An 18,611-nucleotide genomic window follows, 5' to 3' on the forward strand; every position below is an offset into this window, starting at 1 on the left:
TTGGGACGACACTACATACATATACTATGCTGTTGAGTGTGTAAGTTCATAACTACATAGTGCATGAGTGCAGTGTGCCATTTGAGACGCAGCTAGAGGCTTTTGAAAACGATGACACATTTTAGTCATGTCTACAAACACAGAAGAAGATATTTAGAAGAATGTTGGAAACCTATTGACTTCCATAGTATTTGTTTTTCCTACTATGAAAGTTAATGGTTACCGGTTTCTAACATTCTTCAGAATATCTTCTTCTGTGTTCAACGAAATAAATAAACTCTAATAATAGGTTAGAAACCACTCAAAAGAGAGTAAATAGTGAGTAAATGTACATTTTTGAGTGAACTACCCCTTTAACTAAGCACAGAGAACATACCCTAAAAAACCCTGAGATCAAACTTAAGGATTTAGTTCGTGATAAACTTTAACACACTTTAACAGTATAAATGTTGTATAAAATAAAAATTATATATATATATATATATTTTAGCAAAAAATTACAAGCTTTGGCATTAAAATGAAATTGGAGTAAACCTGGAATGAATGAACCCATTATGCAGTGGCGTAGCGCAAAATGCGGAGGCCCCCCTGCAGGGATCACCGATGGGGCACCCAGTTTTCAAGAGGGTCGGGGGTGGGGGGTATGGGGGGGGGGGGGGGGGGGAGTTTGGGGGCGGCAGAGCCAGAGATATACACATATACACATATATCTATGATCGGGAGTTTTCCTGGATGTTAGTATTTTTATTTTTATTTCAATTATGAAAATTATAATTTTACATCTTTTCTGCATTGATGGATCAGTGACCGCACGGGCATTCCTGACAAAAAGCTTGTGTTTGTGTGTACAGAAATGTACTATCCACCTCCCTGTTAAATTTGATCTAATCTTGTTCTGAAACACAGCTCCTCTCCTGCTTTCACTCCTCATACTGACGGAGGGAGCGATTTGTTTGTGAATGAATCTCCGTTATGAACGACTCGTTCACTAGCCGACAATAATACAAGTTTCTGGCACCGCAGCATCTCGTTGTCATATTTCTTTTTCATTGTTTGCTGATTTTATTCAACAAAACTAGCATAAACCGAGTATTTAGTGCGAATTGGAGCTAATTTGACTTATAGTGAATGCAGTAAGGGGCTGTATTATTATCAATAACGCTACCTGTTTAGCACAAATTTCAGAACATACAAAAACGTAAAAAACTTAATCCTACCTATGGAATGTTCTGCCTTTGTGCTTTGTTTTCTTTGTTTGCTCGTTACTACACTCGTAGACAGCGCTACAGTCCCGCATCTTCACGTAATAACACTCGTCTAGTGCGACTGAATGACATTTGTCCTGGGAGCACTGTACCAATGTGGCGGCGCTATTGACGCATGCTCAGGGTCCCTATACAATATCTAGTGTATATATCTATGTCACAAATTGAGGTGCGGGGAAATGAGGCGGAGTGGAGCGACAACGCGGGGAATCCTTCACAAACTGAGGAGCGATCACAAACCGAAAGCGGCGAGAGCGTCAAAGTAGCCAGAAGTCATTCATTTTTTAACGAGAACCGGCGGCGAGAAACAGCGGCGCGTCTTCATTGGCTATGACGCGGTTCGGCGGCAAGCAATCAGAATGAAGTAGTCCACCGCTTGAGAGGTGTTCAGAGAACACAGACCTGTGAACTTTGGTTCCGTCCACAGTTGTTCCCAAGAGTTTGATTATTGCGGTTCCTGGATTTTAAATTTTTGAAAATCGCGACGACGTGGGGCCCCCTAATCACGCGGGGCCCCCCCGCGGTGCGTGCCCTGCGGGCCCGTCCGCTACGCCACTGCCATTATGGGAATGTCTGTAATGGACTATATGCACAGGGACTTTTTATTTGCAGTCAGCCAGCTCAAGCACTTCCTGTGAACTGTTATGCCATTTGCCATTATAAAATGGTCACGTTTAAGTTACGTTAAGTATCTACTTTCTTTAAAAACCAATGATCTTCACTGCCTGATTGAGATATACGACATAATGTGAAGTGGGTCTTAGGCCAGACAAGAAGCACCGCATTAAACTACTTTGTCCAGCGCCATGTTTTACCTTAGCCCAGTATGTTCAATGGAGTTTCTGCACTAATCTGCTGCTCCTGACTTTCATCCCATTTTACACTTAAAACAGCTAAATGACTACTTAAGTCTATTTAACTGCTTATATATGAATTAAATTACATTATCAATGCTGTAAAAGAAACTGTATGAAAATGAAAATAGTCACATAAACCTTTCACGGTAAGCTTATCAGTGGCTGAAAATCCCTTCCTGTGCATATCGTCCATTGCCATTTGTGTGTGTTTTCTGAAATGCTTTAATCGCTGTTGTCTAGAAAGTAGAGATTGGCGTATTGCAGGATGTGATCTACAGCCCTGAGCAGCAGAATATCAGTGCTTTCATCCACATCCAGCTCAGAGCTGTAGTTTTTCACCGGGACGATGTAGGACGTGGCCATTCCCAGCAGAGCTCCAGCCTTCTCTATCTGCAGATCACAGAAGACACAGAGGATCATGGGAAAATCACGGCGGATGGCAGGACATGTCAGAGGACTCATTCACACACACACGGTTTCACAGGATTAACAGATCAGAAAATAAACTCAAACAGAACACGTGAAGGGTCAGTAAATGATGACAGATTGTCATTTTTGGGTGAACTGTCCCTTTAAGTCAAAAATAAATAAGGTTTTTGAGGAAAACGTGTATATTTTACAAACTGCAGCTCCTGTGGAGCTTCAAAGAGCTCTAAATGACTCCAGATGAGGAATAAAAATCTGACCTGAAGAAACAACGAGTCCTTTTCTTTATATAAAACACTTATTTTAGGTCTTGCACTGAATAAAATTACATCCAAGAGAGTTTTGTGAAATTCAGGAAATAGTTGGAGGAACTCTTCTATCTGACAGGCTCTGTGCTGGCTGCTAGCATCAAGCGTTGGTGGTATAGTGGTGAGCATAGCTGCCTTCCAAGCAGTTGACCCGGGTTAGATTCCCGGCCAACGCAGAACCCTTTTTTCTGTCTTTAGATTAAACTAATCAAAGTGTCAAATATAAAGGAGGACAAAAACTACTCGGTTTATTTAGTATCACGACAGTAGTCCTCAAGCCGTCTCACACATTTTTGTGTTTTTAATTGCAGAGGCTTAACCCTGAGAAGTCTTTAGAGAGTATTTTGTAGGTTTGATGACACGATTAGCAAAAAAATGGAGTAAAACTGACTGAACTTTAGTCTAAAATAGCACACATTTGCTAAATTTATATTTCACTGTAACATACAGTTGAAATCTGAAATATTAGACCTCCTGTATTTACTTTTCCCCATTTTCTGTTTAATGGAGTAAAAAAAAGTCAACACATTTCTAAACATAATAGTTTGATCTGTAGAAAATCAAAACAAATATTGCTTAAGGGGGCTAATAATATTGACCTTTAAATGATTTATAAAAATTAAAAACTGCTTTTATTCTAGCCGAAATAAAACAAATAAGACTTTCTCTAGAAGACAAAACATTATCAGACATACTGTGAAAATTTCCTTGCTCTGTTAAACATCATTTGGGAAATATTTGAAAAAGAAATACACATGAGGACGAATAATTCTGACTTCAGCTGAATATAGAATATATTATAAATTAATATTTACTCACCTTCAAGTGGTTATAAACCTTTAAAACCATCGAAGCATATCTTTCTAGTGAAGCATTTAAGTTATACTTGTATAGTTGTGTCTTGTTGTGAGTATTGTGGTGTCATTGCTAGGTTGCTATTATGGAATAAAGTTTTATTAGCAGCTTGAGTGTAAGAAAGGCCATTACAAATACAATTTATTATTATTATTGATGAGTTTCTTTATTCTGTTGAACACAAACGAATATATTTTGAAGAATTTTAAAAACCGTAACTATTGACCTCCATAGTAGGAAAAACAAATACTATGGAAGTCAATGGTTACAAGTTTTCAACATTTTTCAAAACATCTTCTTTCTGAGTTCTTGTGGAAAGAAACTCAAACAGAACACGTGAAGGGTCAGTAAATGATGGCAGATTGTCATTTTTGGGTGAACTGTACCTTTCAGTTGAAAATAAATTAAGGTTTTTGTGTAAACCCTTTGCATATTTTACAAACTGCAGTTTTAGTGGAGCTTCAAAGAGCTCTAAATGATCCCAGATGAGGAATAAAAGTCTGACCTGAAGAAACAACGAGTGCTTATCTTTATATAAAACATCTATTTGAGGTCTAGCACTGAATGATCCTCACATCCTCAGTGAACAAACTGAGTTTTGCTAAATTCAGAGTTTTTATGAACAGCAGTTTCTCTTCTATGTGGCAGGCTCTGTGCTGCCTGCTAACATCAAGCGTTGGTGGTATAGTGGTGAGCATAGCTGCCTTCCAAGCAGTTGACCCGGGTTCGATTCCCGGCCAACGCAGAATCTTTTCCCTGTCTTTAGATTAAACTAAAGAAAGTGTCAAACAAAACAAGTGAACTTACTAAGTGTCACGACAGTAGTTTCCAAGTTGTCTATAGATCAGTTTGTAGGATTGATGAAATAATTACTTAACTTTTTCTTTAGGTAACACTCTTATTCCTCAGTTCAGTTCAGTTGATATAGTATTCCATTCAGAAGGGCTCATCCCTATGCCCTGATCTCTTTGTAGGGTCCTTGTGGAGGGATCAAGGCATAGGCATGAGCACTTGTGAACACATCCTGCAACACCAAACTTCTTCCTTGCTTCAAAATCCTGCTTTCTGAAGAGCCCTACAAAGGCTGCATTCCAGTGCACTTTTAGGCCCCGTTTACACTAATGCGTTTTAGTTTGAAAACGCATAAGTTTTGCTACGGTTACGCCATCCGTCCACACTACGCCGGAGTTCTCGAGCGCCGAAAACGGAGCGTTTCGAAAACGCTGGAGAGGCCGTTTTCATTCTGAAACGCAGCTGCTCCGTCTCAGTGTGGATGATGGAAAACGGAGACATTTGAAAACGGAGGCGGGGCTGCAGACATTCGCCTCTCTGATTGGGGCTTTTCCTGAATATTAAGTAGCCTAACATGCACAGTTCAGTCCTGCATCTTCTCCGTGTAAGTTAAAACTTCGCAAGTTTGATCAAGGCTGCAGTCTCTTCTTCTCAGTTTGATATGGAAAACAGACTATACCGAGGACACGGGTAAATGTTCAAAGGGAACAGTGTACTTTATAACTTCATTCACATCACCCTGGCTACGTTGTTTTACTTTCTCAACAATAAAATGTAAACATGATATAAGGAACTGCCTATTTTCATTTTAATATTAACAACTAAACAGACAGCAGAAATGTTGAGGCGCCGTGCTGCAAATATGAGCGTCATCTTCACTGTGTGCATATTTATAACAAAACGGAGCCTACAACAACTGCCTCCTTTCAATTTCAGTGAAAATACGAAACACACCCTCTCTTTGCTGAATATCAGTTTTAATCGATAATGGCCATTATAAAAGTATAACATACAATAAGTTTATACATTATAGGAAATAAAGGCAAGCGATCAGTCAATATACAGAATGTACGTGCTTACATTAATCATTAACTTATCTTTGCGCTCAGCCAAAACACGTTACCTGAGAACAAGTAATAGATTCCAATGTCCAATGAATATGTCGTTAAATAAAGACAACAAGATGAAAGAAATATTCCGTTTAATAAATATAGTGAGATTAGATCCAGCGGGAGATGCTTGATGAGAAGTCCGACTAGCACAGCTCTCATCTGGGTAGATGGGCTACAGAGCTTGCCTGAGAGTGTGTGTGTGGTCACGTGATGTGCGTTTTCAGCGTTTTGGTGTGGACGGAGAGCAGTTCAGAAACGCTGGGTGAAACGCGAGTGTGGACGCGGATCGTTTTCATTCTAAAACGCCGTTTTAAAACTAAAACGCACTAGTGTAAACGGGGCCTTAGACACGCACTTACAAACTCCCCTTCCCTTGTTCCCTCAAGGGAAATTTACCATGCAGGTCTCAGCAGGGAGTTTTCACACCTCTCATTCAAAAAAAAGCTAGGGGAAGAGGTGTTTCCAGCTGTGCTGAGGTGGGAGTGTTGCATATGGAAAGAGGGAAAGGTTTGCATAAAAGGGGGAGCTTCATTAGCAGTGTTGGGGAGGTTACTTAAGTTAAAATTCTCTCATCATTCACTTGTTCCAAACCTGTTAGACTTTTTTAAGCAGCTACACTTCTCTCCCATTTAGAAGTAACCTTCACTCCAGATCCTTCATTTAAGCCTTTAAATGTCACTTTAAGCTGGATACTAATATCCTGGGCTTATAATTCAGGAGGGTTAATAATTCTCTGGGGTTAATAAGTTCAACTATCCGTTCAATACAGGACCAAAGTGAAAGATTATCATGAATGAAGTGTGACCTACTGTCTGCTGAAGAGTCAAGCTCCTGTAAACCTGGCTGATGTCACTTCCTGTCGCTTTACAGACTTGGTCAGCATGGGTCACTAATGCCACTTGGTGTACACCTGAAAATCAGACAATATTGATGTTTTTTTACATAGCAGTTTCTGTAATATAATATAATATAATATAATATAATATAATATAATATAATATAATATAATATAATATAATATAATATAATATAATACTAATATAATATAATATTAATATAATATAAATTTAATATAGTATAATATAATATAATATACATTTAATAGAAATACAATATAATATAAATATAATATAATAATAATATGAATATAATATAATATAATATAATAAAAATATATTATAACATAATATAATATAAAATATAATATTCATATAATATATTATAAATATGATATAATATAACAAAAATATAATATAATATAATATAATATAATATAATAGAAATTTAATATAATATAATATAATATAATATAATATATTATAATATAATATAAATATAATATAATATAATATAATATAAATTTAATATAGTATATTATAATATAATATAATATAAATTTAATATAATATAATATAAATATAATATAATATAATATAAATATAATATAATATAATACTAATATAATATAATATTAATATAATATAAATTTAATATAGTATAATATAATATAATATAATATAATATAATATAATATAATATAAATTTAATATAATATAATATAATATAATATAATATAATATAATATAATATAATATAATATAAATATAATATAATATAATATAAATACAATATAATATAATATAATATAATATAATATAATATAATATAATATAATATAATATAATATAATATAAATATAATATAATATAATATAATATAATACTAATATAATATAATATTAATATAATATAAATTTAATATAGTATAATATAATATAAATTTAATATAATATAATATAATATAAATATAATATAGTATAATATAATATAATATAAATATAATATAATATAATATAATATGATATAATATAACATAAATATAATATAATATAATATAATATAATATAATATAATATAATAGAAATTTAATATAATATAATATAATATATTATAATATAATATAAATATAATATAATATAATATAATATAAATTTAATATAGTATATTATAATATAATATAATATAAATTTAATATAATATAATATAAATATAATATAATATAAATATAATATAATATAAATATAATAAAAATATATTATAACATAATATAATATAAAATTTAATATTAATATAAAAATATAATATTAATATAATATATTATAAATATGATATATATGATATGATATATATGATATATGATATATGAATATGATATATATGATATATGAATATGATAGATAACATAAATATAATATAATATAATATAATACAATATAGTATAATATAATATAATAGAAATTTAATATAATATAATATAATATAATATAAATATAATATAATATAATACTAATATAATATAATATTAATATAATATAAATTTAATATAGTATAATATAATATAATATAATATAATATAATATAAATTTAATATAATATAATATAATATAATATAATATAATATAAATATAATATAATATAATATAAATACAATATAATATAATATAATATAATATAATATAATATAATATAATATAAATATAATATAATATAATATAATATAATATAATATAATACTAATATAATATAATATTAATATAATATAAATTTAATATAGTATAATATAATATAAATTTAATATAATATAATATAATATAAATATAATATAGTATAATATAATATAAATATAATATAATATAATATAAATATAATATAATATAATATAATATAATATAATATAATATAATATAATATAATATAATATAATATAATATAATATAATATAAATATAATATAATATAATATAATATAATATAATATAATATAATATAAATTTAATATAATATAATACAATATCAGTAAAAAAATAGTGATTTCAATGATATCCTTCTTCAGTGTTTTTGTCATCATAGTTGTGGCGTGGTTTTTGCTCGATTTTTGTTCATGCTTATCTTTCAAGACATTTTTCTGGATTAGAAACCAAGCTATTTTCATTGGCGATGGGCAGAGTGAACATGCAAAATCACTCCCTGACTCCCTGGCGCTTCATGAATTAACAAGTCAGGAAAGCAAAGTAATGTTATGACTGATAACTCAAAGCCGACTCACCCAAGCTGCTGATGTGTTCTCTTAAATGCTGGAAGGTGGTGCCGAAGCTTTTTGCGTATGAACTCACTTTGGATCCATCCACCACAAACACCACACAGTGCACTTTATCTTTGGTTCTGGGACTCCTTATGAAGCCCTCAGTTTCTACGCCGACCGGCTGATCAGGACTGAACTGCAGAAACAAAACTGAGTTTACTGCAATACAGGAGAAACTGAATTGAATGACGACTTGTGTAACAGTCAACATGTCACTGGTTCACAGCTAAAAGGAAATATATACATAATAAAGAAAAAAATGTGATTTTTTTTTAGGTACATAGTGTTGTTAAAGTGTTCCCTTAAGAAATGTATTTATATCAATCACACCGGTCTGCTTTTCTATAATGTAAATGAACGTGCATGAGTGAATGTACCTGGTGTCCCTCTGGCGTGTGTCCTTTAATGACAGACAAAGCGTCATGCAGAGTCAGTCCTGTGCTTTCTCCTTCTCCAACACCCATAACATCACACAACACCAGAGCCATGGGTTCATCTGCCTTCTCTCCAGACCCTGTAATGTTGAACGAGCGCAGCTGAGAAACACAGAACAGCAGAAAATCAATTAGGCAAGCCATTGTGTAACCGTGGTTTGTTCTGTAGACGATCTAAAAAAATATTGCTTAAAGGGTCACGAAACACCAAAACACATGTGTTGAGCTGTTGACAGTGGTATATGTGTCCCACACTGCTATAAACACTATTAGGACACCTATATTTCACTGAAAAGTGTAAATTGGTTGTTTTTGCGTTATTTCAAGTAAATTTGTACTTCCGGTTTGAAACTAATTTTTGAAGCTGCGTCACGGTCATGAGATAATAGCGTGTATTCCAGCGTGCAGACTGGACGTCTGTGCCAGAGTGTGTCTTATTACGTCTTACAGTGTGCTGCATTAATGCATGAGTAAGGCTTGGTTCAAACCAATCAGCGCGCTCTATTGTGCAACTTCATTAATATTCATTACTGTCACAGTGTTTAGACGACAGAGACGCCACGTTGTGTTGGCAAAACAAGCGTGAAGTGTTGCTTTTATAGTTTGCTGCAGTTCAGTTTTGTTTTCATTTTCTCTCTGTGAGAGCGCAGCTGGAGTCACGTGTGGATTAACAGTGTACGCGACGCTCGACAACAATAACTTACGTGTCTAAGGAGGATTATTGTTTACCTGAGAGCTGTTCTCATCTGCAAACGCTGAGATCCGGATTCGCTTGTAGTCTCCTCTTAATAAAGACGCGGCTCTAGTTGCTGGTGATTGTCCTGTCTCTACAGATTTGGTAAGTGAGCGACCAGTGCTCTTTGTTTATTCTGTTTGTTCGTATCGAACTAACCATTGCACCGAGTGTAAACATGTTAGCACCACAACCAAACTTTAACCTCGTGGAGGATTTTCACCGCATTTTGTGACAGGAATAACACACGCGGTTTTCTGACGCTACCTGCCGTGTGCATCTAAGTTTCCGGGAAATGCGGAGGGTTTTTTTTCTCTCATTCGCCGTGCGGTATCAAACATTGCATGAAAAATACACGCTTAGAGCAGCTCTTCGAATCAAATATCTGGTTTGTCGGGAGGGACATGAATGAATTCCCTGAATGAAAGAGCCAAACTGCAGTTAAAGTCCACCATTCAATAATTTGGCAAATAATTTGACTACAGATGTCCATGTAAACACCGTTACTTTGTCCCCTGTGTGTTTGTGTGTGTGTGTGTGTGTGTGTGTGTGTTTTGACTCTGAAACTCAGCACGCCCAAATAGACACTCCCACACCAAGCCTCTTTACTTCCTCTGACACTCCCCCCTGAACAGAGCTGGACACGCCCACTTTTCTGACTTTTTCCAAAGTAAAGGTGTGAAAACACCCTGCTGAAACGAGGGGGTTTCATGGCCCTTTAAGGGGGCTAATAATTTTGTCTTTAAATTTTCTCTTCTGTTTAAAAAATTAAAAACTGCTTTTATTCTAGCCAAAACAAAACAAATAAGACTTTCTCCAGAAGAAACAATATTATCAGACATACTGTGAAAATGTCCTTGCTCTGTTAAACATCATTTGGGAAATAATGGAAAAAGGAAATAAAAACCACAGGAGGGTGAATAATTCTGATTTTAACTGTGTGTTATATATTGTTTTGGAGGTGTCTATGTACAGCAAAACTTTTTTTTCTCTAACAACAAATCTCTCCTAAGGGAGACAATAAATTTGACCTTGACATGACTGTCCTGCCTGCAGTCCTGACCTGTCTCTAATAGAGAATCTGTGGCGCATTTTAAAGTGCAAATTGCAACAACAAAGACCCCATACTCTTGCACACCTGTCTGTCGGCTCCAGATTCAATTTAATCATAGCTTCTTTCCCAGTTGTAGTCATGTTTACCTTTTTGGTGAAGCTGGTGGAGGACGATGAGCCCACCATTGCTCTGTTAATGACCCGTCCAGAGAAGACAGATTGGACCGAACTGATGAAACTGGACTTTCCAGCACCGACTGGACCAATGAGCAGAATCCTGGCTTCAGAAACACTCTCGCTGACTGGTTTAAAGGACCGGACGGACTCCAGCAGTTTCTCTCTTGCCCTACAAGCACACAGTTAAAGTCAACATTGAACACAATTGGACTGCGATGTTACCAAAAATCCTGAAAACACATTAGGTTAGGTCACAATTCATAGCATTAACAAACCATTAACTAACCCTACTAGCTTGATAAACTCCTTTTTAGCTGTTTATTAACGGTTAGTACGATAGTAATTGGGTTTAGGTTTTGGGTAGGGTTAGAAATGCAGAATAAAATCATACTTTATAACTACTAATGAACAGTTAATACGTTACTAATAGGCATGTAATAATCCAGTGGTTAATAACGTGAATTGTGACCTAAACTAAAATGTTACCAAAATTTAAAAGTGGGGTATCAACTTACTCTTCGCCCCACTCCATTTTTCTCCACTCATTTTCCAGCATGGCAGAAGCTTCGGAATAAAAATCAATGGTTATTAAATAGGGATGTAACAATATTGTAAATACCGTCATACCGCAATAGTAATTTTTTTCAGTATTACCGTAGGCGCATGACTCAATAAAACTATATTTCTGAGAAAAGTTTGCTCAGGTGAATGAAGCGAACGGGAGGTAGCAGGAACTACAATTCCCATCAGCCCAGGCGTGGCCATCATCCTTTGCGGTCTGTTGTCACTACAGATCCAGTAATGTGGAAATGGAGTGTGCTGCTAGTAGCGGGGAAGAAAAAGAGCTGGAAATGATCGAACCTAAAGCGGGTTTTAAATCGGATGTGTGGAAGCATTTCGGTTTCTTTCTAAAAAGATGTAAAAAAGGAGAAAAGGTGACAGACAAAGACAAAAACAGTATGCAGGCACTGCCAGACTGTGGTGAAATATAAGTCGGGGAATACGACTAATAACAGTCATGGGGTCTGCAGAACACAGCACACTGTTCAGATTGATGCAGACATTGACTTGTACCGCAAAGAGACCTCTATCTCACTCATGGCTTGTCCACTCAAGTGGGGGAAAGACAATGCACAACGTTACCCACTGCTGTCAACCTTGGCTAAATCATATCTCTCTGTCCCAGAAACCTCAGTCCCAAATGAGAGGGGTTTTATCTGTTGCAGGGGACATGCCCAGACATCCCAGCTTTTACCAGATTATAGTTATATGATCATTTTCCTTTAAAAACCCATCTCTATCTAAATGAGTGAGTGATTAAATGTTGAATGTGATGAGTTTTCAACAATACTAAATTGAAACTTAATTTTTTTTATATGGTTTAATAGTTTTTTGTTATTAAAATTGAAAAATTGAAGTTCCTGTTTCGAAGCTTACAGATAGATGGCTGATATGTATGTCATTGATATGTTCAGTTCTAGGGTAAATAAACACTTTTGGCACTTTTTTTGAGTCTTTTCATTAGTTTTGTTTTTCCTGTAAATTACTCCATAAATACCGTACCGTGCCATCCATACCGAGGTATTATCGTACCGTGAAATTCTGATACTGTTACATCCCTATTATTAAGTAAACAGCAGGACTATATAGTAAAGGAATTAGGGATGTTTGCAAATATATGAGTTAAATAAATGTGCTTCAGTCTACTTTTTTTGCCAAACATAAAAAAAACATAGCTCCTGGTACATTTCATTGCAGATTTTAAATGACAAATCCATTAGAGGGCGCTGTCTACATTAGTGCAAATCTGAAATGGTTTGCCAACTGCTGTGTTGCCACCAGACATGGAAGAGGCGTCAAGCACGAGTGATTTACATGTTAAAGGTGCAGTAGGTGATCTGCCAAAATGCTAACCGCTTAGCATATTATCTTTGGACGGCGGACAGGGACTGTGAATCAAAGCCACACCCCCTGAAATCACGAGCGCGCGGACCGCGTCACAACAGCCGACAGACAACCCACTAGTTCATGTCATTCGCCAGTTAGTTAGTGCCAGCGCCGTGCAGGAATTACATGTATTACTTTGCCACACTTACACACTTAGCGGTGAACAGTATAGGAAGGCTGTCATGGTTCAAAAATGACCCAATGTGAATATAAAAGCAACTTCACCTCAGTAAAGCAGGTTAGGCGGAATAGCGCTATTTACTGGTGTTTTGTTGTTAAACTAAATATAAATCTACATTATAGATGCTGTCAAAGGACCTTATGAAACTGAAAATAATCACAATTTTTCAAAAGTTTGATTTCTCCCGGTCCGTCTCGTGACCGCGCGGCCACTTTAAGAGCGAATTATACCTGCGCCTGGCTTTACAGTAATCGGCCCGAGCTCGGCTGTCCTTCGCCGCCTCCGGCTCCGACTCGGCATCTGCGAGAGGCCCGCAGCTCGCTCGGAGCGCATGCGTTTGTGATGCAGACGGGCACGCGCTAATCTGCGTGAACAGATGCGCAGAAGTCGGAATCTACATTTGCTGACAGACAGTCTGACCTGCCTATCGTAATTAAGGGAGATGACGGTCCGACTCTATTTAATTGGATGAACATTTTTTAGTTTTATGCTTTACCCTGAATATAAAAACACATATAAACGCATTTAGATCATTTACTGTAATCATTACTATTGGACTGTGAAGAGACTTTCAACCAGCACAACAACACATGTTTCTGAAGACAATCACCTACTGCACCTTTAAGTCAAGGAAAATATGCGAAAATGAGGTGTCGCGAATGATGTGATTCGCGCAAATGAAGTGGTGCGAGTTTAACGTTTTGCGCGTTCAAAAATCTGAACTTCAGCCAACTTAACCAATCAGGAGTTTTCTCCCATGGGGAAGTGATTATGATGTATAATTATGATTATGTCCTCCTGCCGACACTGACAACAGTTCATCAAACTGGGCTTGGCATAAGCACCGCTGAAAGCCTCTATCATTCTTGTTACGTTTCTGGAGGAGTTGATGAACTCAGAGCTGGGTGCACCTCTGAAAGGATCTAGTGGACTCAGGCACGGCTCCAAACAAATCGACGCTGTTTTCAGCCTTCATAAAGCACATAAACACAGCTACTCTCTCAATAAAATCAACGTTAGCCATTTAGCAACCAAGCTAGAGTCACCGGGCAGATAGAAGCCCTGTCCATGATGCGAATCCGCATCTGTTGTGAAGTGAATTTGACGAGCGAATGAAGCGGAATTGATGTGCGAATGAAGAAAGTAAACTGAAAATGTTCACGGACACTTGAATATCGTGATTTATCAAAGCTTGCCACGTCTGCCCTGCTGAAAAATCCAGCTTAAACCAGCCTAGGCTGGTTGGCTGGTTTTAGCTGGTTGACCAGGCTGGTTTTAGAGGGGTTTTGGCCCTTTCCAGGCTGGTTTTCAGCCATTTCCAGCCTGGTTTTAGCTGGATAAGTGTTTTGCATCCAGATTTTAGATCTTCAACCCTCCTCTGGTGATCATCACCTCTAACTAGAAAGTAGTTTCACCTTAAATTAATTGGATACATGGTGACGCAGTGGGTAGCACGTTCGCCTCACAGCAAGAAGGTTGCTGGTTCGATCCTCGGCTCAGTTGGCGTTTCTGTGTAGAGTTTGCATGTTCTCCCTGCCTTCGCGTGGGTTTCCTCCGGGTGCTCCGGTTTCCCCTACAGTCCAAAGACATGCGGTACAGGTGAATTAGGTAGGCTAAATTGTCCGTCGTGTATGAGTGTGTGTGTGGATGTTTCCCAGAGATGGGTTGCAGCTGGAAGGGCATCCGCTGCGTAAAAACTTGCTGGATAAGTTGGTGGTTCATTCCGCTGTGGCGACCCCGGATTAATAAAGGGACTAAGCCGACAAGAAAATTAATGAATGAATTGGATACATCTAAAAGCATCAGTCAATTACCTCTGTCTAGTGACTGGCGAGAGTGTGAGCGTGGACTCCGTGTATTCGGCTGATGTGTTCGTCCTGAGCATCATGAGCACCCAAAATTAAAGAGTAATTCAAAAAAGGAGAGTTCAAGCAGATGATCAAATGTGTAGAAGAGTAATATATAAATGACCAATAATCAATCTGAAACTTGAGGCCCATATAGTAAGTGAATTTACGTTAAATTACTTTATGTTCTGAAAAAGACTGAAACCTTCAATCAGCAGTGGACACCATCACGGTATCGCCACATTGAATGAGCATCTTATGAATCGGTCAAAATGGAGACAGAAAATGTCCTGCTGCTTTACATTTTATGTCTTCCTCACATTATAAATAAACCCCAGACAGCATGTTATAATAAAAATGCACATCATAACTTTCAACACAATTGTGTGAGATTGTTAGGGTTGTTGTGTATCTTACCTAGAGAGAACTGAGGCACTGTCACAGTTTCAGGTGTTTGAGAAGAGCTTTGAGCAGAGCTGCTGACGGCAGAGGAGACTGAAGAAGAAGTGCTGACAGATGCAGGTGTGAAGCTGCTGCCTAAAACAGGACTTGGAGCCGCTCTTTTAGGTTTTTGAGCACCAAAACCTGAAACAAAAACTGGAACTGTGACACCAAAAGCTGGAACTGCCTTTACAGGAGCGCCAAACCCTGAAGATCCACCAAAACCAAATCCTTGACTCATTCTTGATCACTGTTTTTCAATGTTCCTACGATCAAATATACAAGGTATAAGAAACATGGGTAGACTGTAAAAAAAAATCCATAAATTAGCTGTTTTCTGTATTTTGTGATTGTTTTTATTTTCCCCCCATTTATTTATGCCTTTGAATGGCATTATGGGAGCTTGACCTTTCCATCTCCATCAACTTTTAACCTTGAAAAGTTAGAAAATGTGACTTTTATTGACATTTTTAATAGTGTAAAGTGCTTTATAGTCTGGGTTGGAGTTGTATATTACCCTACAAAACAAAACTTTTAATAAATTTCCAGTACTTTTTATGTTATTTGAATTATTTCTCTACACATAACGATTGTGTAGCACCTAGCATTTTTACAGGCCATGGATTCTGTCTGATCTATTTGTTGAATAGTAATAAATAAATAATTTAAAAGAGCCAAAATAAATAAGCCAAGACATCTGCCAGTGATCATCTTATAGACATCAAAAAATATTGTTTGGAACCCAAATTTTTTTTACAGCACATCTGAAGTCTTGTCTTATCTGTGTATTTGATGAATAATACTAAATAAGCAATGAACTGAAAGAAGAAAAGCCAAGACATCTATGTTTAGATGTCTATTAGAGGTCTGGTAAACACAAAATGGCTTGCTGGAGGAAATTAAATACAAATGATACTTAAATCAACTGGGTGTATTTTAAACTTGTGTATTTAATTGCAGTTAACTTACTTTTTATTATTTTATTTTAATGACATTATGAAACAGAGTTTTATAGTCAAAATGTAGTTTTAAAACCTGCAATTGAGATTAAAGAGATCATTTTGTTCCTTAGGATGTGAAACTAACTTAGACATTGAAGGATGTAAATAATGGAGCACGAAAAATAACTTGAAGGATAATATTTATTCAGCAGGTTATTTACAGTGTGTTTAGTTAATATATTCATTTAGATATGAATAGTGGCTCAAAAACTGACATGAGATCCGAGTTTTGTGTCAGCCATTAATATAAGCAAGCATACTAAACATGGAGAATTAAATCGTATATTAGGTTGTTATCGATAAGTTACTGTTATTGTTATCTAAATAATAAGAAAGGAAAACAGGCTATTGACCAATGCAGTCTATAACTGACATTAAATCATATGTGAGAAACAGAAATACAATAAGTCAATTTATGACAGGATACACTTTACACTTTGACGGTTAAACGACCACTCAACTTATTGCAGAAGGTCGGAAACGTCACTTGTTTGCACTGACAGCTTACGCCAAAATACATCAGGATCCTTCAGTAGAAAATTACCTCGTTTTAACTATACTCAGAGAAGTGTTTCGGCGAAGAATAAATGTATTCAGATAAAGGGTGGGTGAGAAATTAACTTAAAACACACTCACGGTCATGAAGTGCACGAAAGTCGGAGCCCAGATCAAATGTTTTCGATACTGAGGAAACGAAAGTTATGAAGGACGTTTGACATCTGAGGCCACCAGAGAGCAGCAGTTCAACACTTATTGGATGGAAAAGTAAAATACTGACGGAAAACAAACATCTTCTAGACGTTAAGACTGTTTCTATCGAGTTCTTCGCAAATTAAGCTAGACTAATGTTTTTAAAACCGTATTAGCCATTAGCAATTTAGCATGCAGGATGAAACTATGTAAGTTAGTATGATGACGACACTTAAGTACTGTAATGTTTTTTTTTTTTTACCAAAGGAACTACTACTAGCCTATTATTCTGTTGTGGCAGTAATAAGCAGCTGAGGTATTACGTAATTACAAATGCAGTACAAAACAAATGACCCAATATGCGTTTTACAATAGGCCTATATAAGTTACAGAAATAGAAATATAGTACATTTAAATTCATGTCATATATTAAATAAAATCTACAACATACAAGATTTCTACAATATTGTATATATTTTTGTTTCTCTTGATTTTTGCTATTTTTGAAAATTATATTTCTTATTTTCCCTTAACATAAATTTGGGCTACTGATTTTTTCAACCATTACTGCAAGTCATTTTGTTAGATTAGCTCCAGATTTGGCTTTAGTACTGATTAATCTAATGTTTATGCACAGATATATATATATATATATATATATATATATATATATATATATATATATATATATATATATATATATATATATATATATATATATATATATATATATAATCTTTATGCAATGTTTATGCACAGATATAGCAAAGCATCCTATAGAAAATATTAATTTAAATGAGAAATTTGTGAGGGGTGTACTCATACACTGTATCCAGTATATATTATACAAGAGCTTCCCTTCTGAAAACAAACCTGACCAGCCTGGTTTTAGATGGACATAGCTAAGCTGGTCACTTTCCAGCCTAATCAGCTAAAACCAGCCTGGAAATGATCAAAACTCCCTTACAACCAGGCTGGTCGACCAGTTGAAAGGTTTAAGCTGTTTGTTTCAGCAGGGTTACTGTAGTTAAAACTAAACTTTAATATTTAATACCATGAACTAAATAACACTACACTATTTAATAAAATGTATCAGTTCTGGCTAGTTAATACTACAGGATGCCTTAACATTATTAAAGTGAAAGTGATTTAATAATATATGCAGTATAATACACTAATAGAATGATACAAAAACACACAAAAATCACTTATAAATAATTGTTATTCACTTTTTTCATGAATGAAATTTGCACAAATGAATCACTGGACTTTAAACTCCACTTTTATTATTTACGTGTCTGTGTATTTTCTTAATCCTCACATCACTGCAGGAAGAAAGAGAGACTGTACAG

The 18,611-nt window shown here is 35.4% G+C and overlaps 1 protein-coding gene and 1 non-coding gene across 3 annotated transcripts; one reads left to right on the forward strand and one right to left on the reverse strand.

Moving 5' to 3' along the window:
• Window positions 1–409: 409 nt before the first annotated feature.
• Window positions 410–17,255, reverse strand: ifi44g (interferon induced protein 44g). 2 transcript variants are annotated; one of them, XM_087304758.1, is made up of 9 exons: window positions 17,206–17,255; window positions 15,545–15,834; window positions 15,095–15,157; window positions 11,668–11,716; window positions 11,123–11,321; window positions 9,133–9,291; window positions 8,720–8,891; window positions 6,425–6,525; window positions 410–2,512 (listed from the first exon to the last, which is right to left on the reverse strand). In XM_087304758.1, exons 2-9 carry the CDS (start codon window positions 15,807–15,809, stop codon window positions 2,345–2,347), a joined length of 1,176 nt encoding a protein of 391 aa, XP_087160884.1. In that variant the 5' UTR covers window positions 15,810–15,834; window positions 17,206–17,255; the 3' UTR covers window positions 410–2,344. The 2 variants fall into 2 exon arrangements, with proteins under 2 accessions (XP_087160884.1, XP_087160885.1); XM_087304759.1 differs by lacking the exon at window positions 15,095–15,157 and having other exon boundaries at window positions 655–2,512.
• On the forward strand, window positions 4,385–4,456 carry trnag-ucc (transfer RNA glycine (anticodon UCC)). Its single transcript has one exon. It is a non-coding gene; the product is annotated as a tRNA-Gly (tRNA).
• Window positions 17,256–18,611: the final 1,356 nt, after the last annotated feature.

The sequence above is a fragment of the Danio rerio genome, chromosome 22 (genome assembly GCF_052040795.2).
Source record: "Danio rerio strain M-AB ecotype USA chromosome 22, GRCz13ab, whole genome shotgun sequence".
NCBI lineage: Eukaryota > Metazoa > Chordata > Actinopteri > Cypriniformes > Danionidae > Danio > Danio rerio.